Source organism: Protopterus annectens, chromosome 3.part1 (genome assembly GCF_019279795.1).
Source record: "Protopterus annectens isolate FY-2018-M chromosome 3.part1, PAN1.0, whole genome shotgun sequence".
Classification (NCBI taxonomy): Eukaryota; Metazoa; Chordata; order Ceratodontiformes; family Protopteridae; genus Protopterus; species Protopterus annectens.
The window spans coordinates 1,457,565,232-1,457,589,877 of NC_056732.1; the positions used below are offsets into that span (position 1 = coordinate 1,457,565,232).

General features: G+C 41.2%; 1 protein-coding gene across 2 annotated transcripts in view; it reads right to left on the reverse strand.

Moving 5' to 3' along the window:
• CFAP69 (cilia and flagella associated protein 69) overlaps positions 1–24,646 on the reverse strand; it is a 2,033,309-nt gene that overhangs the window by 874,889 nt on the left and 1,133,774 nt on the right. For both annotated transcript variants that reach the window (XM_044067529.1, XM_044067528.1), the window contains exon 12: positions 22,304–22,520. In XM_044067529.1, coding sequence (XP_043923464.1) covers positions 22,304–22,520 — 217 coding nt within the window. The remainder of the gene's footprint in view (positions 1–22,303; positions 22,521–24,646) is intronic.

A 24,646-nucleotide genomic window follows, 5' to 3' on the forward strand; every position in this document is an offset into this window, starting at 1 on the left:
CTCCTGCTGAGACAGCAGGGTAGGAGTCTGAGGCAGGTGCCATGGGGCCAACAGTGACACACTGCGCAGGAGGGGGTACCAGTGTTGGCATGGCCAAGCTGGTGCAATCAAAAATCATCCTTGGTTTGTCTTGTTTGATCTTTAGTAGTACTTTGGAGAACAGAGGCAGAGGAGGAAAGGCATAAACTGATAGGTTTTTCCAGCTGAAGGACAGAGCATCCACTTTCCAAGCTTGTCTGTGGGGGAGTCCTTGCACAAAATTTTTCCAATTGATATTTCCAGCTGAAGGACAGAGCATCCACTTTCCAAGCTTGTCTGTGGGGAGTCCTTGCACAAAATTTTTCCAATTGATAGTTCTGGGGGGAGGCAAACAAGTCTATATCTGGGCTCCCCCATTTGCTTGTTAACATGTTGAAAATCCTAGGTTCCAGTTTCTACTCGCGTGGGTCCATGAGGTTTCTGCTTAATCCATCTGCCAGTGTATTAAGTTTTCCTGGTAGGAATTGAGCTTCTAGATGCACTTGGTAGCTCAAGACTGTGTTCCACAATGCCATGGTCAGTCTGCAGAGGGGGTAAGAATGTGTACTCCCCTGCTTGTTTATGTACCACATAACAGTGGTGTTGTTCGTCTTTACCATTAATTGTCCTGGAAGAATGTGGTCCTTGAAGACTGTCAGAGCATTCTGTACAGCTAACATTTCTTTATGATTGATGTGAAGGTGCATTTGAATTGGGTTCCATTTGCCCTGAATGCACTTCCCTGCCAGGTGTGGCCCCCATGCATAGTCTGATGCATCTGTTAGTGTTTGGGCAGCAGCAGTGAGTGTGAATGATAGTCCCTTGTTTTGGTGGCAGGCCTCTGCCCACCAAAGGAACTCTAGGCATAGACAAGGAATGACAGGAATCACTGCTTCTAGATCCTGAGAATGTTGAAACCATAGGCTTTTTAGATACCATTGTAGTTTCCTCATATGTAGTCTTACATATGGAATTAGAAGAATGCAGCAGGCCATGAACCCCAAGGCTTGTAGTATTTGCCTTGCAGATAGCAGGGTTTTTGTGGCCACTTGTTTGAAGTAGGTTGTAAAGTGAATTTGTTTCTCTGGCGTGAGGAAAGCCATCTGGAAAGTTGTATTCAAGCTTGCTCCCAGGAATATAATTTATTGACAGGGTACCCGGTGTGATTTCTTTTCGTTTATGGTGTACCCCAGACAAGTTAGCACCCTTTGTACAAAAGCCAGATGATTCAAAAGTATGTCCTGGTTTTCTGCCTGAATTAGACAATCGTCCAGGTATTGGTATATTTGAATATTTCTTTGCCTGCAAAATTCAATGACTGGAGCTAGGCACTTTGTGAATACCCTTGGCGCAGTAGATAAGTCAAAGGGCAGTGGAGAGAACTGATAGTACGTGTAGCCTGCTTTGAAGTGTAGGTATCTTCTGCAAGATTCCCTGATTGGGATGTGCAGGTATGCTTCCTTTAAATTTAGTGTTGCCAACCAGGCATCTTTGCTTAGCATAGGAAGCAACTGATGAAGAGTCAGCATCTTGAATTTTGGAATCATCAAAAAGGCATTTAGAGTAGGCAGATCCAGGACAGGACGTCATGAATTGTCTTTTCTGGGTACCGGGAAAAAACCTTGTCCCTTTTCTTCTTCTGGTACCAATTGAATAGCCCCTATGCTTAAGAGAGAGAGTACTTGCTTTTGGGCCTCTGCCCACTGATTTGGAGGTAGATCCAGCCAACCGCTTGGAGTTGGTAATGTGTGGAAGTGAAATCTGTATCCTTGGAACACTATATTTAAAACCCATATGTCCTGGGTAATGAGTCCCCAGTTCTTTGTATGAAGTGCAATCTTTCCCCCCAAAGGGGCAGTCAGTTGAGAAGTGCTTGGAAGTTTTAAAAATAAGTCATTGAGACAGTTTACCATTGAGGGGAGATTTATTACTCCCAGATTTGGAAGTGGAGGCCCCCCACTGCTTAGTCCTGTGCATCCCCTGGGACTGAAGCCTGGGTGCTTTGCTGGATCTGGGTTTGGACTGAGAAGGTCTGGAAGAGGCAGGAAAGGACCAATTCTTAGAAGGCTAATGCCTACTAAATCTTGGAGGTTGTATTTGTAAAAAATCTTTAACAGTTTGCATAGATTTAGCTTTTTCCTCCATCTTTTTAAGAACTTCTTTTGCCTTGTTGCCAAACAGGCGGTCCTGATTTAAGAGAGCATCCAATAATTTTGCTTTAACGTGATCTGGCAAGGATTGCTCCTTAAGCCAAGCATGCCTTCTAAGTACAGACCCAGTTACCACAGCCCTGCAAGATGCCTCTAGTGAATCAAAACCACATTGCAAAGTATGTTTACCAACTTGTTCAGCAGAATGCATTAAATCCTGTAAATCCTTATTTTCAGCACAATCAGGAATCAACATAATTTTCTGTTTAAGCAATCCAATAATATGCAGCTGATACTTTAACATATGAAACTGGCAATTCAAGGCCCTAATGGCCAAAGTTGCAGAAGTGTATACCTTCTTACCCCCATCTATCTAGCGCCCTGGAGTCTCTATCAGAGGGGGTAGAATGTTTGGCAGTAGTAGCTTTAATGCCCTTGGGTCCCTGTGAAACGGTTTCAGGATCCGCAGTAAGGATTTTTGAAAAGGAACTTGTGAGAGTCAAGAACCCTATAATATCTATCAGGTTTTCTGGAAGCAGGAGATAAAGAGCCAGGGGCCATGCTAGATTCCGAAAAGGCATCGTCAACAATGTCCAGTACAGGAGGTATAGCTAAAGTCCTGTGCTGGAGCAGGAGTAAGAAATCCCTAAGCCTCTTTTTAGAATCAGAGAAATCTTGACTTTCCCAACGAAAATGCTCCCTGAGAGTATGCAAGGTTTCACCAAAAGAGAAATCCTCTGGGGGGAAGCAGAGTGAATAGAGTCCCCATCATCAGAATCCTCATAGGTAGATAAGGGTAAATCCTGGTCATCAGAGGAAACAGAAATTTCAGAATCCTGGTCAGAAGTATCATAAGCAAACTCAGTCCTAGGTCTCTTAGAGGGGGAAGGTTGGCTCCCCCTGATTAAACTAATAAGATCTTTAGTCATTCTTATCATTTGTTTTTTAGGTATAGAGGCCTAACCATGTGGTCTGGCTGTCAGTTTTCTAGGCATGGTTCGAGTTTTAGGCCTTGAAGAAGAAGATGGCATTGGTTTAATATGCAAGTCAGTAGGCCTGAATACACCCTCAGAAGCCGGTGCCTGCACAGCGGCTACGGACCCATCCAAGGTAGAGACATCCGTAGGTTCCACAGTTGAAGCATCTCGCGGCATACGAATGGGTCTCAGTAGAGGCCTGTGAATCTGAAGTAGCGGGTATCGGGGCTGCGAAAGCGCCTCACTGAGTACCAGTGAACTGGGCGGCCTGTCTCTGTCTTTATCTTTGCTTTTTTTCAGAATGTCGGTAGTCGGATGGCTTACTCAAGACATTTCAGGATAATTGAACCGAGCATCAAAATATTTAGAAGAGCAAATATACCGACGATGGATAGTTCGTGGTTTAAATAAGACACAAAACTGACAGCGAGGTACGTCGTGGTCGAGGCCTAGGCAAGGAATACAGTATGAATGAAAATCTTTATGAGTATTCGCTTTCCACAAGAAATGCAATTATTTACTTTTACTGACATCGGTTTAGAGCAAGAAGAAGTTTCCCCAATGGGGTACTTAGCTTTTAGTTGAAGACTTCGGTTCTGAAACTCGAAAACTAAATTTTCAGGAGTTGGCCAACCGGCACTTGCGAACTGCTTCTGCTTCAGGCACTGCACGGCAAGAAAGACTGATGTAATGATATCAGCTGCATGTTTTATACCCCTGACGACCTGACGTCACGGAAGAAGGGACAGCAACCTACATAGGACCCAAGACTTTGTTAATCAGGCCGACTGAGGGCTACTGCAAGCAGATAACCCAAATGTAATGACTGCCAACTGTGAAACCCGAAGAACATCTACCTAAGCTTAAAGGAGCTATGAATAGAGAGCTTAGTTTTGTATATAAGAGATCCAGCAATCTAAAGAATAAGTTGTATTATAAAGAACAGAAACATACTAAATATAACATTAAGAGTGCAAAACAAGGTATTTTTAAATGTAATAAATATATATACTGTAAATATATACATCTTGATAAATTTGTTAAACATCCTATATGCAAGAAAAAAAATTATTTACAGACATATGGTACTTGTGACTCAACAAATATAGTTTATATGGCAATATGCCAGAAATATGAAGCCTTCTATATCGGAAAAATTAATTGTAAGTTAAAAGAACATATAGGGGGACCATCTAATAGAGATATGAAGTGCCATAGAAACAAATGCTTTGTTTAAGCATAGAAAAGCAACTGACAGCACACACTTCTTTAAGTATGCAATTGTGAAAGTAGTTCAGGAACATATAAGAGGTGGAGATGTAAAAAATTAAACAGAGAAAGAGGAGGATGAATGGATTCAGGGCACAACAGTACCCTAGCTTAAATGAAGCATTCACTGTAAAACCTATACTGAAGGACATGCAAAATCAAATAAAGTAATGTTTCTCTACCTTGACTAATTATGTTTGTAGTCACATGATGTTATTAATTGAGACACAATCTATTTTGATAGTATTTAATGAAAGATTTTAGGAAATGTTGACGTTTTGTCTGATGAAACTTTTAGCAAAAGTGTATACTTGCAATATTTGTGAAATTTTATTAAAGTTTGCAGCTATTTTAACCTATACTGTCATCAGTGATTTCAGAAAATTCAAGTTTTGCTATTTGAATTTTGTGGTCTTTCTGAATCCATTGTAGTGGCATTACTTGTTTTTTAATGTTTTTCCCAGAAGGGAACTTATCTGCCCAGCAATGGAACAGCATTAGCAGTCTGTCAATCCTTGAAGGCTTGCAGGGAAGTGCTCTTTTCAGTGACAGGAAAGCTCTGAAGGGTTTTACACCCAAACCAGAATTTCGTCAGCTCAGCTTGAGTTTTGTTAATGGTTTGGCTGTATGGAATATGCCCTACAGCTTTGATAGCTGGCCAGCTGTTATATCCTATGCAAGATATAATCCATATAGTTTAGGCTACTGCAGCAGTGTTCATAATGATGAACATTTCTAAAATGCCCACAATTGTGAATGTCCCATTTATTTGTGTACACTGGCACTAGAACGATGACTCTCCATTCATCTGTGGTAAGCCTTTCTCTCCATAATGTTTATGAGTACCCTCTGTAGCCATTTCTCCCTTAATTGACCCAAATCTAGATCATTTCTGCCGTGACCTCATCTGAAGGCTCTGTTTGTAATAGTACAGCTTCTGTAAGTTTTTTTTTCATTCAGACACTGCTCGACATACTTGATGCCCTGTGGACTGGTGAGCAAGTTACTGCTGGCTTCCCTTATCAAGGGTATCTGATGACTATCCTCTTCATCTTTCTGTCTTTGCCTTGCTTCTTTGTGCCATCTACTGAGTCACTTTCCAGAAGCTGGTATAGTGCAACCAATGCCTTGTTCTTTACTATTGCAACTGTTCTCTTAGCCTATTTGTTAGCCAACTAGTATTCCTTCTTAATCCTTCTTAACTTGGTCAATCTTTTTTTTCTCTGAACTTTTCCTGCACTTATTCTTTTTTTTGATAACTTCCTGGACTTCTGCATTCCACCTCCAGTTTTCCTTATGCACTTTATTTCCATACCTGTCATTCTTCTTCAGAGATGCTAGAGCCCTGAGTATTTCCTTGCATTATTGCCCTTTGTCTCCAGTCAACTTCCACATCTTTAGCCTAGTCTCTGTTGACATTTGAAACTTCACAGTACAGTTGTTGTTGTATCTTTTGGCTTTTCCTGGTTAGGGGTCGCCACAGTGGAACTCCAGTCCGCTAATGATTGGCAGCAGATTTTTACGTACCGACTTGCCAGGCCTGACACACAACCTTCAACAAAGGTATGCCCATTCACGCATATCTCTACACAGAAGACGCTTTAGCTGAGAATCGAACAGGACAACGTCTTACTGTGAGGCGACAACGCTACCACAGTATGGACCAGAAATATAATAACTGGCTTTTCTGGATTTCATCCATCTCAGAATGAGCCTAGTGTCTTCTAGTGTGGCTTTATAAACAGCAGATGAGGCTTTACTAGAAGTATTTTACAGACATACATATTCAAACAATATTTTCAAAAATGGAGGGATGGTAATTTCACAGCACCAGGAATTCCTCTTTCTTAATTTATGTTATGCTGTCTCCAGTTAGTCAATGTGCATAAACAAGAACACACACATATACCTTGAATTTTACCCTTAAAATAAGCCACCGGAGACTAATCTCTTCATGGAGGTGGTCTTTCCAATCCTAACTTCCTGGGTCTTGTCAGTGAGCCAGCTGGCTATCCACAGAACTACATAGGGGTTTATGCCTAATTCTATGAGTTTGTTTATAATGTCTGAATGGGGTATGGTATCAAATGCCTTTGCTTTGTCAAGGTAGGCAGTATGCACCATTTTCCCTCACCCATTGCCTTGGTGACCTTCTCAAGGATGTCCACCAGGTTCAGAAAGCATAACCTGCCTTTGACAAAACTAAAATGGGGTGGGCCCAATGTTTGAAGATTTACTATGTTATTGTTAATCATTTCCAAGATAATTCTTTCCATGGCTTTGCATATGAGACTAGTCATACTAATGGGGATGTTGTTCCCAAGATCCATTGATGGTCCACCCTTGTGTTGAGGGATGACTGTTGCATGAAGTCTGTGCAGAGGTTATGATTGAATAGTAACTCCAGCAGCCCTGATATATCATACTGCAAGTTTTCTAGGAGGTATCCTGGGATATTATCGAGGCCCAGTGAAGCTGTATTTTTTGCCTTAGAGAGTGCATCTAATACCTGCTCCCTACTGATAGTTGAAGGAGTTATGTTAGGTGGTATTTCCTGGGGGGGGGGGGTGGCTTGCAGTGAGAGGGGGTTAAAGTTGTAGCTCAATTTGTTAGCCAGAAGATTTGCTATATCTCCAAGTTCCATGAGCATGCCTCTATTTACCAGCAGTTTGGTACACTGTTGTGTATGACTTTGAAGTTTCAGACATAGCTAAGGAAGACATTATGGTTATCCTTGGCCTGGGATGCTATTTTTCCCTCAAAATTTGCCTTGTTGCACTTAATTCGTCCTCTTCTATTCAGTTGATAAGAGTTTTTTTTCTTTTTTAGTGTTACACTTCTAATTTTAGCTATGACTTGTTTTCTTTTGTTAGGCCACAGTGGTGCAGTGGTTAGTGTTGTCACCTCACAGCAAGAGGTTCTCCCATTCGATTCTCGGCTGGAGCGCCTTTTGTGTGGAGTGTGCATATCCTCCCCACAGTCGAGTGATGTTTAAAGACATGCAGGTAGGTGCATGCGTGAATGGGTGTGCCTTCTTTGAAGGTTGGGCGTCGGGCTGGCAACTCAGCACCATAAAAATCCACTGCCAATCATTAGCGGACCAGAGTTCCGCTGTGGCGACCCCTAACTGTGAAAAGCTGAAAGACATTACTTTTACTTGTTTTCTTTTGTTATAGAACCTGTTTCATTTTGGATTTCACCAGGGTGTTTATTTTCTGAGTTAGTGTTGAGCTTACTTCTGGTAAGCACAGCAGCCTCTATGCAGTCATTAACATGTTATACAATCTTTTGTGAATAATTCTGCATAAACACAGACTGCTGCTTTGTCTGGGTATGGAGGAGCTTGAAATTTTGACAAATTGCCACTTAATAAAACGTAACTTGCCCTGGACTAGTTTCTGACTATTACAAGGTTTTCCGAGGTTACAAAATTGATTCTTATTTCAAAGGAGACTGTTTTGTGGTCTAATCTTAACAGAGAGGATGTGACACTGGGGAAGTGCAGCATTGTCCCATATTTGTGAATACCAAGTCCAATATGTTTGTACCTGTAGTAGATGTATACACTAACTCGCCCAGGGTGTTTGTGTTTACAAAATTTAGGAATCTCTGCACCTGCAAATTTGGGGATGTGTAGGATTCCCAGTTTACAAAGGGATAATTAAAGTCTCCCATGAATATAGTATTTGGTTGAATGGTGAGCATCTACAATAGGTCTGTGTATGAGCTATGGGTTTTATGGGACATAGAGAGTGACCTATAATGTGCTAGGATATGGCATGAGACTCTGTCTGTGGTAATACAGACATGGAGGAGCTCCAGTGTGTCATTCTATTTTACCAACCTAGAGGTATGCTTGTTGTCACTGTAGATCGAGACACCTCTACCTTTAGTTCCTACCTCTGCAGTTGCTGATTTAAATGCGTGGAAATGTGCAGAAGGCACTGAAGCCTTGGACTGCCAGGGTATTCTCAGTGGCTATACACCATGTCTCAGGAAATGAATAGATATCTGCATTCTCCAAGTTAAGGAGACCTTGGAGGGAGTGGAGCTTCTTGTTTAATCTCCTAGCATTGAGAAGTAACACCTTTAGACTTCCTTGGGTAGATTGTGATATGTTGAGATTGTGATATGTTGAGAGATTTGTCAATTTGGCATTGCCATCCTTGGTAAAGAAATGTGATTTGTTACTCATATCCTCCCATGCTGACAAAAATTGTACCCCTCATAGAATGACACCAAAAGCTAAACCAATTATTAAAGTCAATCATCTGTTTGTACTGCGGCATCAGTCATGGTGAATGGAGAATGCTACTCTATGCTAGGCACATACCAGCCTGTGACACATAGTCCAAGATCTCTATAATGCCTCTCTTCATATAATCTAGGGAGGTACGTCTTACGTCATTTACACCTTTACACCTATATGAACTATGACTGAATCATACTGGTACCTGTGATGCAATAACTTGAGTGAATACATAACTTGATAGATCCTGGACCCTGGTAGGCAAATGACTGTTCTTTCTCTATGTTCAGCCTGGTGAGTGGGATATCAATATGCTATACAATGCATTCTTCTGTGACAAGAGTCCTGGCTAGCGTATTGACTAGTCTTATGGGTTTGGTGATTGAGGCTCTACTGGGTGTGGCTGTATTTGCAGTGATAGGTGCTATTTCTGTTGAGTGCTTTCAGGTTTGTTGACGATAGTTTTTTTACAGGTGAAATGTCTGAGCTGTCTTTGGGGTTTGGAAAGATTTCAGTTAGGTGCCTCAGCATATGAAGTCTTATGTGTGGGATGCATACTATATGGTGGGTGTAGCATGTGTGTGTCTCTGACAACAAGATTGTTGTTATTAGACTTTAGTATGCAAGAGTTTGCCTGTAAAGACATTGTATACATCCATCTCTTACATACTGTATTTGTTTCTTTGAGGATAAAATGCTTGTCAATGAACATTAGACAATTGTTACATTGTCTCAATATTCATATATCCACTAAACTGGCTGCGAAGAAACTGGGAAAGCACATTGGGTTGTGGTGAAACAGCGGTTAACAGTGTGTTGCTTTTGGGGCTAGAGACTAGACTAGGCTATATACTACTAAATTCAAGGGGAAGTGCTTCTGAACATGCCAAGTAGCTAGTCTATGCTACTCAATATACAAAGTGGCTGCTCTACACTTACAAAGTTACTGGTATAGTTTCAGATGTGGTTTTATAGGGAAAATTTGGTTTCTAGCTGTCTGTGTGTATACAAGGGACTTCTAGTCACTGCTTCACGATGACAAGTGGGTATGCAAATATGTCAAATTATACTAGCACTTAAACACGAGCTACTAGCTTCTAAGTTCTCTGGCTAATAAAATGACTACACTTAGAGTTTTCTTGTGTGTTTCCCAACTCAAAAAGACTAGGCCGCCATCTACTGCCACTAGATGGACTATACCAGTCCTCTTAATGAAAAAAAAAACACAAAAAGGTTGCTTGAGAGCGTAGTGCTACCATAAAACAACTAAAACAAATTACCTGGTCAATGTGATTTTAAGTACTAGGGACCTTTGAAAGGATTTAAAATGCAAAATCAACATGTTTGTCTTTTCGGCTTTTCCCGGTTAGGGGTCGGCACAGCAGAACTCCGGTCCTCTAATGATTGGCAGTAGATTTTTATGGTGCCGAGTTGCCAGCCCGACGCCCAACCTTCAGCGAAGGCACGCCCATTCATGCATGTCTTTCGGAGGCCACTCGACTACAGGGAGGACATGCAGACTCCACACAGGAGGCACTCCAGCCAAGAATCGAACAGGAGAACCTCTTGCTGTGAGGCAACAACGCTACCGCTGTACCACCGCGGCTTTACTAAAATAAAGCAGTAGCAGTCTAAAACAGTTAACTGAATTGCAAAACAATGAAATAAGTCTCTTATCTGACAAAGATGTTGCAGGAGTAGTTCAGAACCTTGTCAACGTGTGGCAATGGTGACAAGCAAATGGGAGCTCTGGGAAAATGAGTAGGAGATAATTTGTAGTAAGCGATTCTTCCTCAGGATCAATAATGGTTTTCTGAGTGAGCACTCAGTGGTAAGGATTTAGAGAATGCAACGAGGGTACTTAAATAGTTTACACAACAAATAGCAATGAAAGTGGGGAGGGACTTTGGAAATCAGATAAGTGGCAGAAGCCAGACAGACAGTCTTTAAAACCATAACAGGAGAAGGCTGGGAGGTTTGGAGAAAATTCAAGCTGCAAGAAGCAGACTATCTAGAAAACACTAGCAATAATATAATATCTTACGTCTACTGTAGTGGAATATGCAAATGAAACCGTGAGGACATACCACTGTTTCAGGTACATGGCTTCTAAATACCCATGACTTTTGACTTTTTAAGTTTATGGGTACATTCAAGCCAATAAAGCCAAACCCCATGGGTAATAGCTTGGCTGACCCTTTTTTGCAGTTGGTATTGAATGGCTTGTCTGTGTATCTATTTTACCCTTTACTACTACATGTTGTCACTGCTTTAACTGAAGACAAACTGTGCCTTATTATCTGACTTTCAGAATCAGGACAAATTCTTGGAGTTCAATTCTTAGAACAGTTGATCAAAAGTTGAGCACTGTCTGAACTGCATGCTCCAGCAGGCAAGATCAAATGAGTAACTAACCTGCAGTCTCTTAAATGACTGTGAATTGAATTAATCTGTCCTTACATAAGACCCCAGCTGGATTTCATATGACTTTTCTAAGTCGCTAATAATGTCAGCTGACTTGTTCTACCATGCAAGTCCCTATTTGTATTTCCTGTTTCTTTTCTAAGTCTGTAACAATGCCAGCTGTAGACAATCACATAAAGTGTCAGTGAAAATAAGGATATCTAACAACTTGGCTTTGATACCAAGAGACTATATCTCTTTCCTTTTAAGCATATGCCACTGCAGCACTATGCTGCAGCTAATGCATCACATGCTCACTTCAAAATATTGACTGTGATTTTACCAGTGGTAGAAATCAACCTCTCCAGTCTATGTCTGCAATTATTTTCTGGCAAACCATCCATTTTGTTTAAAATTAAGTCTGCCATTTGGCCGCATATGTCAACCAAGATTCTTTGGCCAAGCTGCTTTATGTATACATTTTTTACCATATCTGTAAACCAGCCTAGATTCTTTACCAAATGGTAATGAATCTAAGGGAACAGCCTTTTACTTCTGTAACAGGGACAGGAAAGAGACTACTGCAAGGTTTGAATTTGATTATACTACAAATCAGACCTGTCAGCAGTTGTCTTCTACATCTTTTCAGCAAGTTTTAATGCAGGGTCTCAAGTGACTGGATGTTGGCAACTAGCCTGAATAATGTTCTTAATGTTGTCATAAATGGAAAAAATGTATTTTTTTGGTTTTAATTGTACCAATTTGATATATTCTTTTAGACGAAGAACAATCCCCAGAAGGCCAACTAAAGAACTTTCACAAGTAATTCATTCTTCGATGGTTATATCTTCTAGGGGAGAGCCAAAAGACTAAGAAAACATATATGCGATCTAACTATGTTTCAGAGAGTCGTTCTGTCAAATATAAACATTCTCCCCTTTCTTAAAGAAACAGGCCACAGTAATTTCTTTATTTCATTTCATCGTCCTTTCAGATACCTTCAGAGGTACCAGTGAAGGCCTCTGCACTTCAGATTTAGTCACAGAAAGACACTGACTCGGTTGTAAAACTAGCATGAGTTGCTGCTGGAATAAGAGCTTATACATACTTCCTTAAGTATTTGTTAGTGAAAGGTTTGTAAGGAAAATGAGGTGGATTTAATGACTATGAAAAAGAGGGGGCTGTACTGGTGGCACAAATGAACCCAACATCATGTGAACTGGAATATGTTAGAAGTTTCACATACATTGTATTCAGGGTCTTTTTTCTTTTTTTAACATTCTGAACTTTCATTTTAATTTCTGCTGGACACAAAATGGGAGCAGAACAGCATGATATAGTAGTATATAATATCTCTGCCTTACAGCTTCATAGTACCAGGTTGGATCCTGACCTTCAGACACTAGTTGTATGGGATTTGCATGTCTTCCCTCCGTCTATACAGGTTTTCTTTAGCAATGTAGTTTCTTCTCAACCCTCAAAACTATGCTGGTTGATTAGCAACACTAATCTATCTATGTATTTATTGTATTTACTTTTGCTTTTGTGGCCTGGATTGTGCCTGAAAAGTATCCATGGACCATTTACTTGATACACAAATAATACAAAGGAACACTGATCGAACAGAAGAACCTCTTGCTGTGAGGCAACAACGCTACCGCTGTAGCAGTTGCTGGACCAACATAAATGAGTCACATTTAGGTGGCTTTGTCGCTAACTTTCTCACCACTGTACATGAAGTCATTAGCTCAGAAGCTCCGTCTTTATAATAATTTTGAGGATATGTGCATTTTCTTCAGTTCTACAGCTGATTTTTTCACCAAACATGGATTTTGCCTTTCTAAAATGCTGTTTTTTAAGTCTCGTAAACTTTTTTTCTTCTAAGTAAGATGATACAGATTTAAGCCCTCTTTATCTAGTGTCTTTTTAAATTTTAAACAAAAATCACAATTTTCTTTGTTGTGACCATGTTCTAAACAAAACAGATACTGTATGGAAATACTTATGGGCTGTCTGCCTACCATAAGCACACTTATTCAACGACATGGAGGAGGAAGACAGACACAATGTATGAGATTTGAGAAACAAGGATTCTTCAACTTTTTATCAGCATAAAGATATATACAGGCACTCATGGAACTGAAAAAAGAGATAATTTATCCAGAACTCAGCTAGGTGACCAAACCTTTGCTGGCAAAAGACTAGCATTAACCTTTGAAGTGATAACAATTGTCTTAGTTATGGATATTGTTATGTGTACACTGTTTCCAATAAATGTGAAGCTTGTCTCTGTAGGCTTCCACTGAGAATGAGCTTTGTTTAGTTGGGGTTTCCTGGTCAGCAAATATAATAAATAAAACTGTTGTTCAATAAATGGCTACATCAGTACAGCTGGTGAGCCACCCAAATATTTAATTCACTGTTACACAGTAGTATTCTGTTTAGAGCAACCTAGTTAATTCTTGATGAACTTGGCACGTTGAAGCAAGTTAATACTGGGTGAATTAGGTAAACCCCTAGAGATTTAATGCAAACAACTTATGCAACTGGTAGCAGATCTGTGTAGCACTTCTTAGGAGAAAAATGACAGAAGACTTATAAGTACTTAGAGAATGGACAAATTGTACATCCCCACCCTGACGGGAGAATGAACATTCTCTATCAGGGTGTTAATGTACTGGTAATACCTGCTAAAAAATGAGCCCAATGTTTCACAGCAGCATATTAAGGTGCTATGAAGATTAAACTGTAACAAAGTTAACTGTTGCCATTATTTTACACTTGCTAAACAGCACTTTTGCTGTTTAATGAGTGTAAAATTAAAATAGAGAATGCTTTAAAAAATGAAGTGTGTATGTATGTATATGCCTGTGTGTGTGATTGAGAGTGAGATTTATTGAGCCATTTTACTCTCACTAAGCAGTGTTTTGCTGTTTATCAAATGTAAAGTAAAAGTAAAGAAAATTGTGTGTGCATGCATTTGTTGTGTGTGTGTGTGTGTGTGTGTGTGTGTGTGTGTGTGTGTGTGTGTGTGTGTGTATATATATATATATATATATGTGTGTGTGTGTGTGTGTGTGTGTTTATGTCTTGACTGTATGCGTTCTCAGCATACATGAAAGTGGAAGTATGTGTAGGTGCGTGACAAAGAGAGAGAGACAGAGAGGTATAGAGACTGAGCGATCGAACAGTGGCACCACCAGTTAAGAGGTATGCATACCCTTCAACCTCTTATCTCAAGACATCTGGATAAAATAATGGGGGGGGGGCTGTAAAATAGGGACATATTTTAAATATTGTTGTTATAAACTTAGAAAGCTGCTAGAACAAGATTTGTTTTACCATGCATTTTTCTAAAGGAAATAAAGTCTGAAACTCAAATGTATGTCAGTATTTAGTGACTTCAGTCCTCAATGATTTGCCAGCAAACTACAAACTTTAATGAGGAACAGACCCAAAATAAAAATTAGGTAAATATCTGGACATCCTTTGAAACTGTGGATGGTTGTGAGGTACGGAGGTAAGAAATGTTTAATGCCTGGCATTATTGCGTCTTTCAGCTTTTCCCGGTTAGGGGTCGCCACAGCAGAACTCCGGTCCGCTAATGATTAGCAGTTGATTTTTACGTACTGGCTTGCCAGGCCTGACGCACAACCTTCAACGAAGGTATGCCCATTCACGCATGTCTCCACGCAGAAGGCACTCTAGCTGAGAATCGAACCGGACCGCGTCTTAGTGTGAGGCGACAACGCTACCGCAGCACCACCACCGCAGGTCTAACATTATTAATTATGTTTAATCATGTCTTTTTAAAGCTATATTCCTTTTAAATGTTTGTATGTGTATGAGAGAAACAGAGTATGTATAGGCATTAAATAATTACCAAACTTATATTTTGGATGTAAAATACTTTCTACAACATTTACATATACTGCACTAAGTTTGATGCATTAGGCGGAGCAACTAACATCAAAAATATTAAATATATATATATATATATATATATATATATATATATATATATATATATATAAATTAAAAAACTAAAACAAATACAAAACAATTTATCAGGTAGCCCAATATGTAAACACAATAATGTATAAAAAATTTCCTTTGAAGGGTGTACAGGCCCTCCACAACTCAGAACATCCTTGGACATGCATTATTTACATAGCAACACACACCCTTTTGGATATTATTGCTTGCTTAATTCACAGTCACATGATACACCTTAGCCAATAGGGCAGCATTAATTTGGATGCCCAGTTTGCTATCAAAATACAGAAAACTAAAAAGAGTCCATACCATGAGGGAAGGAACAGAAAAAAGAAGTTATGTACTTACCATAACATTCCTGTTTGCAGTCCATCTCGCCCTGCATTCTTACATATGGGTTCGGAGCCAATCCTCGGCTCTGACTCAGCCTATTACAAAGCTCAAAGTCTCTAAGTTGGCTCACGGCTAGGTAGGTCTCCCATAGTGCACTAGTACAATCCCCAGATCTTGTTTGCTGCTAAACTATAGAAAGATAGAAAAAAAGGTTATCCAGAAAGAACAACAATAATGAAAGGTCTCCACCCTACCAAGGGCAGCACTATCCTGTCTCCAGATCCTTCCAGGACGGGGGTAGGTGGGTGGGTTCTTAAAATGAAGGGTGAGATGGACTACAAACATGGAATGTTATGGTGAGTACATAACTTCTTTATGTTCTGTAGTCCTATCTCGTCTTCATTCTTATATACGGGACAGTGTCCCTAACACCTTTTTCTTGGGTGGCTCACGGGAATATACTCCTGAATACCATGGAACCAAAGGAGGCTCTACCCCTGGAGGTCAAATCCAGTTTGTAATGACTAACAAAGGTATAAGGGGTAGCCCAGGATGCCGCTGCACAAATACTGTAAATTGGAACTCTGGCTTGAAAAGCAGCAGATGTGGACAGGGTTCTGGTGGAATGAGGTTTAATCTTGAACGGTAGAGTCTTTCTGTTGAAGCAGTAAACGAAGGAAATACAGTTTGAAATCCAATTAGATAGGGTCACTTTAGAGACTGGTAGGCCTAGTCTAGACTCAGAAAAGGACACGAACAATTGATCTGACTTTCTACGTTCCATAGTCCTATGAATGTAGAACCGTAACTGCCTGTGAACATCAAGTTGATGAAATTTCTATTCTGCAGTGTTGGAATGATTAGGGAAAAATACAGGCAGTTCGATAGTTTGGTTCAAATTAGTTTGAGAGCAAACTTTAGGGATAAAGGAAGGATTTGTATGAAGGGAAACTCTGTCTTTGTGGAAAATCAGATAAGGAGGCTTGATTGACAGTGACTGTAACTCTGACACCCGTCTAGCTGATGTGATAGCTACTAGAAATAGTCTTCCAAGACAGAAGCTTCAATTGACATGACTGTGCGGGCTCAAAAGGCGGGAAAGTTAGTTTGGACAGGACGAAATTCAAATCCCAAGGAGGTACAGGTTCCTGAAAGGGAGGTCTCAGCAAAGTAGCGCCTTTAAGGAAGGTTTTACATAATCTGTGGGACATCAGATTTGGTTCATGTTGTCCCAAATGAAAGTTAAATATTGCTGCCGATTGGACCCTAACAGTGGCAGCAGCTGATACCTGATGGAAAAGTTCAGACAAAAATTCTAACACCACAGGGATGGATGCTGTGTAAGGATCTGCATTTTTTTCTTTAGCCCAGATAGAAAGCCTTCTCCATTTGCTAGTGTATAATTTCAAAGTGGAAGGTTTATGTGAAAATGTGAGGATGTGGGTCACAGCAGGTGAAAGATCATGAAGCCTGACTAGGGATGGAAGTGGAGCAGCCATGCTGTCAAGTTGAGGGTGTGGAGGCAAGGGTGAAGGAAGTCTGACATGTGTGTCAAGAGGTCTGGCACTGGGTCCAGAGTCCATGGATCATCTAGTAGATGAGGCCCGGGAAAGGAGAACCAAATCTGGAGAGGCCAGTAAGAGTGATGAGAATCATTTTGCTTCCCAATAACTTTGCTTTCTGTATCACTTTGGATATGAGCAGAAAGGGAGGGAATACATAAAGGAGTCCCAGGGGCCAATCGTGAACAAGTGCGTCTCTCTGTGACTCCCCTGGAGGTGGGATAGGGGAGAAATATCTTCTACATTTGGAGTTGATCAGGCTGGCAAAGAGTTTGCAGCAAGGCTGTCTCCATTTGTGGAAGATCTGTTCTGCTACTTCCTGATTCAGAGACCACTCGTGAGGCATCAAGATTGCCCTGCTGAGCTTGTTGGCTATTGCACTGGTTGTTCCCGCGATATGTGTTGCTACTAGAAAGCATTGGGAAGATATCACCCACTTCCAAACACGAAGAGCTTCTCGGCAAAGGGGGTAAGATCTGGTTCCTCCTTGCTTGTTTAGATACCATACCACTGACACATTGTCTGATTGGATTGCTATCGTCCCAAGAGGAAGAATGTCGTGAAGTGCTTGCAACACTAGAAGCACTTCTCTCATCTCTAGGACACTGATATGTGGGTGAGCCTCGTGATCTTGCCATGTGCCTTGGACAGCCCTGCCTAGATAATGCTCCCCACACCCTATCTGAGAGGCATCCATGGTCACAGTAGCAACGATTGGTGAGGGAGGAATGGAGTGCCTGTTGTCAGCTGATTGGGCTGAATCCACCAACGAAGGTCCTTTGTGCACGACACTGTTATGAGAATATAGTGGGATAGAGGCAGTTGTTGAAGGGACCACTGGGAAAATAGAAGCCACTGATGAATGATGAATTTGCATATGCAGTTTGGCTAGTGGGACTAGAGTTATGGTAGAGGCCATGATCTCTATAAGAGTTTCAGCACTGTCTTTGCCTTGACTTTCTGTAGAGGAAGCAAACTGTGAATTTGTTGCCTGAGGCTTTGAATTGTGTCTGCATGTAGACGAACTAGCATGGCGACTGTGTCTATTTCTGTGCCTATAAAAGTTACAAATTGAGAAGGTGATAAGGCAGACTTTTCCCAATTTACTGTAATCCCCAGCTGGGAAAAGAGCAGGATGGTTGCATCTCTGGCTTGTAGGAGTAGGCGCCTGGTGGTGGTGGTCAGAGCCAGTAGTCCAGGTATGGAAACACTTGGAATCCATGACGTCTTAGGTGAGCTGTCACTACCGCCATACATTTGGTGAACACCCTGGGGGCTGTTGTGAGACCAAAGGGCAGAGCACGAAATTGGCAATGACTGTCTCCCAGCTGGAAGTGTAAATGACTCCTTGATGCTCTGTCCATTTTTATATGGTAGTACGCATCTTGGAGGTCTATGGAGCACATCTAATTGTCTTTCCCTAACAGAGGGAGTATAGACTGCAATGTCACCATCTGGAACTTGGACTTCTTTATGGATTCGTTTAGTTTGCTGAGGTCCAAGATGGGCCTCCAGTCCCCTGTTCGTCTTTGCACTAAAAAGAATCTGGAGTAAGTTTCAAATCCTATCTGGTCTTTGGGGACGGTTTGGATGTCTATCTTTGAAAGCAACTTTTGCACTTCTACAGTTGCTTGATTCCTGTGTTTGGGTGGAACATCTGGGATCTTCTTGGAAGTGTGGGATAGAAGAGAAAAGGGTATGGAGTATCCTCTGGTGATTATTCTTTGTACCCATTTGTCTTGGGAGATGTTTAGCCAGGCTTCTGGATACAAAGATAAGTGACCCCTGACTGGCTCCAGAGAAGCACAGCCAGGCCCCGCATCAGGAGTGCTGACAGGGAAGGCCTCGAAAGGAATCAAGGCAACCCTGGTTTTGCGGACCCCCCCCCCTGCCTTTAGGGTGACGTCTACCATTAGCTCCTCCTCCTCTGCCTCTGAAGGAGGAATCACCCTGTGCATCTTGGAAAAATCTCTGGGACTTCTTGAACCACATCTTACCACCTCTCTGACCCTTGGGATATGGTCTAGAAGGGAAGGTAAAATGTACTTCCATGGCAGAGAAAGTTTTCCCTTCTTGTTCACACCTGGTGAGTGTATCTTTTATCTTAGGTCCAAACAGAGAAGAACCGTCAAAGGGGGCATTGGTAAAGGTAGACTTGAAAGGCTTCGCAAAATTACATAAGCGCATCCAGGAGTGTCTCCTAAGGGGAAACTCCATAACCTGCTGCCCTGCTCACTCCATTGGCTGCATAGGAGATCAGCCTCATGGAGGAGTTCATGATGGAATTTAAGGTGGACAACTGAGCAGTCACCTTCTCAGGGACTCCTTCAGTAGATGTACCTTGAAGAGTATCTACTAACTCCTTGAGAATATCTCTCTGAAGCCTAGTAAAATGTGATAGTTCAGCGATCTGAGGGTAAAAGCTGCTGAAGAGAAGATACACTTCCCGTATCTATTGTTTGATACTCCTTGTTTGGCGGATGGACAAATGAAGTCTCTGCTAGCTCCTTTTTAGTGGCCATTGCCACCACCATGGCATCTACAGGCACGCCCTTGGACAAAAACTCTTTCTCTTTTGGAGCTGAGAGAAATTTGTTGGGTCTTCTGGGGACTGGCTCCATGGCATCAGGAGTTTCCCACACCTTTCAACTAACCAGGTCCAAGAGTTCGTCAAAATGTGGAGACACCCAAGAGGCTGAAGGTTGAGACCCGAAAGCCTTCAGGTAAACTGACATCAGAAGGGGTGACAGTGGGCCAGCCGCCTCTCTGCTTTAGGATCTCTAGAATGTCTACAAAGGAGACATCATCAGAGGATGACTTGGGGAACCCTTCTGACTCCTCGAGGTGAGTGTCTGAGGTGATAGACTCATCAGGGAAGTCTACATTCTTCCTCTTGCATGTCCTCTTCTGAGGGACCTCCTCAGAAGGGTATTCTGAGGAGGTCTTGGAAGACTGGGGGCCACCCAACGGGGGCTCTTGAGGTTGCGGGTCTCTGCTGCCAAGGGAGAGAGAAGGTGCTGAGACAGAGGTCGGTGCTTGAGGGGGAAGAGTATTGGTAGCCTTGTGTGGAGCTGATGACTGTGACAGCACGCTCCTCATCATGCAGATCTCTTTGGCTCCAAAGACAGCCCCGGTTCCGAGGAAATGGAGGTAGTCCTTGGCTCCAGAGCGACTGGCTCTGAGATGGATGTAGGATCCGAGCTCACCCTGGCTGACGCACTGAGAGGGAGACTCGGCAGCAAAGAGGTTCAGGTCCAAGTGTCCCTGTCGGGGCCGACCGGTGAGCTCCAGCTCCTAGACACCACAGATGGCACTGAAGGTGTCAGAGTGGAAATCAGCTCCAAGAGAGCCACAAGAGGAGCTGGAACCGAGGGTTACACAACAAGCAGCACTGAAATCTCCTGCTCCAAAGGTCGGACTCGGCTCGGAGGAGGAACCACAACAGGGAGAATGGACTCAGATGGCTCCGGAACCGACTGGGTCAGAGCCAACAACAATTTGGGCAAAGCAGACAACTTCAAGAGTCAAAGCACTACTCTCTCCACATCTTCTTCTGACAGGCTCTTGGAGGATCTGGATGACAGGGTAGGTGTAGGTGATCTGGATCTCTGAAAAATGGGAGATCATATACGTTTGGGGAGACTGGCAAAAGATCTCTGGACCGGCTCCGATGCAATTTTTCAGTAGTCGGCTCTGAAAGGCTTGGGTTTGACACTGTAGTCTCAACATCGACCACCTCGACCGGCTCCAAGGACAGTGAAGCCGAGGAGGTAGAAACTTTATCTAGTTTCAATGTTTTTTGAGGAGGTTCAGGCAAAACATTCAGTGCCGGAGAATGTCTCTTGGCCAACTTGACCTTCTGTTTCCTAGAAGAATGGGACTTTCATGATGAAGAAGAGCTTGCTAAGTCTTCCTCGAAGGAAGGCTTGAGGAGACCTTTCAGTATTAACTTGTTCTTTCGCTCCTGGAGAACTCTGGAGCTAATGGAGTGACAGAAAGAACAAGTTTCCTGCAAGTAAATGGCTCTGAGGCAATAGAAGCAATTACTGTGGCTATCTGTAATCGACATCTTTTCGGAGCACTTTATGAATTTTTTAAAACCCAAAAGTTTGTGGTCTTTGGATTTTTTAGTCATGTTGCAAGAACTCTATAAACAGTAAGAAGGAAGACATGGTCCTCTAATTTAAACGGGCCTCACCCTAAGACAGGTGCACACCAAACACAAAGAGGACTAGGTCCTCTAACTTAAACGAGCCTAGCCCTAACAAACCACACACACAGAAAAGAGAAAACCAAAGAGGACTAGGTCCTCTAACTTAAATGGGCCTAGCCCTGTTAGAAAGATTCAGAGATAAAACAGAGAACTAGATCCTCTAACTTAAACGGAGAAAAAAAAGAATCTTAGGTTGTAGGCAAAGTATGAGACAAACAGCACTGCACACAACTATTAATCTATAAAATTGTGAAAACAAGTCCCTAATACAAACGAGGACTATGGAAATATAAACTGTGTCAAAAACTAGGACAAAAACACTTCACACAAATATTAAGGTATGAAAAAGTGAAAAACAAAGTCCTAATACAAACGCGAACCTACATAAATATAAACTGTATCAGAAAACTAACACACAGGATACTACACGGAGAACAACAAGGGCCCAATGGCCAACAAGTTCTCAAAAACTAAGTAAATGGCAAAAACACTTCTAAACACTACCTATAGGATAACTAACACTAATATCAAGTATAACTAGCTAAAAGTATCAAGAAATATCAGTAAATGTGAATAATAAAGAAAAAAATTTTTAACTTAGCCATGGCCAAGCAAGAAGCACTTCTAAACTCGTAGATGTGGCAAATGAGATCTGGGGATTGTACTAGTGCACTATGGGATACCTACCTAGCCAAGAGCCAACTAAGAGACTTTGAGCTTTGTAATAGGCCGAGTTGGAGCTGAGGATCGGCTCTCAACCCATATGTAAGAATGAAGGTGAGACAGGACTACAGAACATCTAAAAGCTCTACATTTTGCTAATACTGATAAGTTTCTGTGCTTTGAAATTAGGATCTGGATATTTGCTCATATGTATATATTCCATAAATTTGTCAGAAGTTACAGGATTATCTACAGTCTGACGTATACTACAGTAGATACTGAAAATCACAGGCTGTATAAATAAATGTTTTGTGTGGTTACATTTGCAAGGTTATATGTCATAATTTCATTAAAAATGTTAAAAAGAAACTGGTATTTAAACAACTGTCTTTAGCTAATTTATTGCTTACAAAACAGAAACATTTTGTGGAACATAGTAGAAACTACAAACAAACATCAGACTGCATTACCTTGGCTGATGCACCATTCTAGCAAGAGAAGAAGTCTCGTATTCCCTTGGCATGTCATATAGTCATCTGTCAGTAGAGGTGCTAAGGTTGCCAATGCAGCAAGTGCATGAAGCTGTAATTCCTCAAAGTGAGCAGCAGACCATTCTCTTACACCAGGTTTCTCATTTGGTTTTACGTAATGGAAAAGGGCCAAAATTACTCTTCCATCACACATCAACTAGTACAAGAGAATCATAAAAAAGAATGTAATAAAAAGCTAGTGCAGTATTCTCTTCATAGATATGTTAATGATTTTTTCGGCTATTAATTATTAATAAGCACATCTATAAAACAGAAAAAATATATAAATAGAATAATGATACCAAGGTTTTGAGACGAACAAAGGCTGTAATTGTAAAAAATCATCCACTAAGAGCCAGTATCTTCCTTAAGACCTCACTTTATTCGAACAACAGGAACAGTAGTAAGCGTTTTCACCCTGATAGGGCTTCTTCAGACCATATACAAACAAGCACAGCTATACTTCATTATAAATAGAAAAAGGCGCCAAAAAACACTCTACTAATTAAAGTGACAACTGACTGAAAAACAGAGTAGATATCACAAATAACAAATATATCAGTTCATTAAAAACATCATCATAAATGTCTAAAAGCAATATAAAAAACCTCACCTATTGCTCATAACATAGATAACCCCCCATAAAACCCAGAAAATGTGGAAGCATGTCAAATAATGATAGTTCCTATGCATGAACCCAATGCCTAAGAATACTATAAAAGGCAGTATGAATGACACTACTATCTCAGCCCTCAGGATTTAAGGAAGGGCTTCAGTAACATCTTGTCATTCAAACCAGGGATGGTATCAGCCCTCAACCTAATAATCCAATTTGCTTCTTGCGTTTCCATCCTATTTCTTATATCCCCTCCTCTGAACTACTGGGGATAACTTCCATAACTCTGAAACTAAATTCATGAGTATTATCAGTGCAACTAATATGTCTGGATAGAGTGTTGACAGTGGATCTAATCCTAATTTGATAAAGATGTTCCCTATGTCTGTCCCTTAGCCTTCTGTTCGTTTTTCCAACATAGAACGCCCTGCATGCTGAACAGGATGCGAGGTATACCACATGTTCTGACATATAGCTAGAGGTGACTCTAAACTCAAACTTCAGACCATTATTAGGGTGTATGAATGCAGTACTAGTATCAATATATCTGCAAAAATTACATCGATTGCATGGTAATGAACCTATCTGCATGGTAATAAACCTATCTGCTCATGGCTACCTCTCCTTTGTTTGGGACGACAGAATACCATCTTCAAATTAGGTTTCCTCTTATATACAAACTGCAGGGTTTCCCCTATAACCTCTCTGATATCAGGATCCACTGTCAACACCTCTTAATGAGCTCAAATTGCATCCTTAATATTCCCTACATCCTGGGTATAGAACAATGGACTCTAATCTCAACACTTCGATTGGGTGTAGCTACCATCTCCTGCTGAACACTATTTGCCTCATCTCTTACTAAATCTGAAAAATATGGGCTAGCTCTATCCATTCTTAACGCTGAAAGGCCAGACATGCCCTTCAATATATCTTCCTCTTTATAAGCTCTTTCCCTAAATCTATTACATAAATCATTAAGTGCACTATCAAAACCTTCATCTGAGGGATTATAGCGTGAGGCTCTCATAACCTGACCCTTCACTATATTCCTGAAAATATACCCAGGGTGCATACTATGTCTATGTAGAAGGGCATTCCGATGTCATGCTTTCCTGTATACACATGTATTCAGGAACCCATTCGTTAATCTCTCTACATAGACATCAAGAAAAGATATCCATCTGTCAGAGAATTCATGACTAAATTTCAAGTATGGAGATAGCCCATTAACATGATCCATAAATACAATCAGTTCCTCTTCTGTACCTTTCCAAATGAGGAAGATATCGTCCACAAAGCACCTGTAGAAAAGAATATTTAAACGGAACTCATCCAATTTAAACAAATGTTCTGCTTCCCATGCAGCCATAAACAGGTTGGCGTCGCTATTGGCACAAGATGTGCCCATAGCTATGCCATCCCTCTGCAGGTAACTCTGTGAACCAAAATAAAAAAATGTTATTCTCTAATACCACCTCCAGAAATAGAACCAAAATGTCCATCCTGGAATCACTAAATTCAGTGTGATGTTTCAAGTAGTCATGAACTCTCTCAACACCCACCTCATTTGGAATCACAGTAAACAAGGAATGGACATCTAACGTTACCATTTTCTGCCTTCCTCTGCTCATCCACAAGGATGGGCATGTTCCCCCATGAGGCCT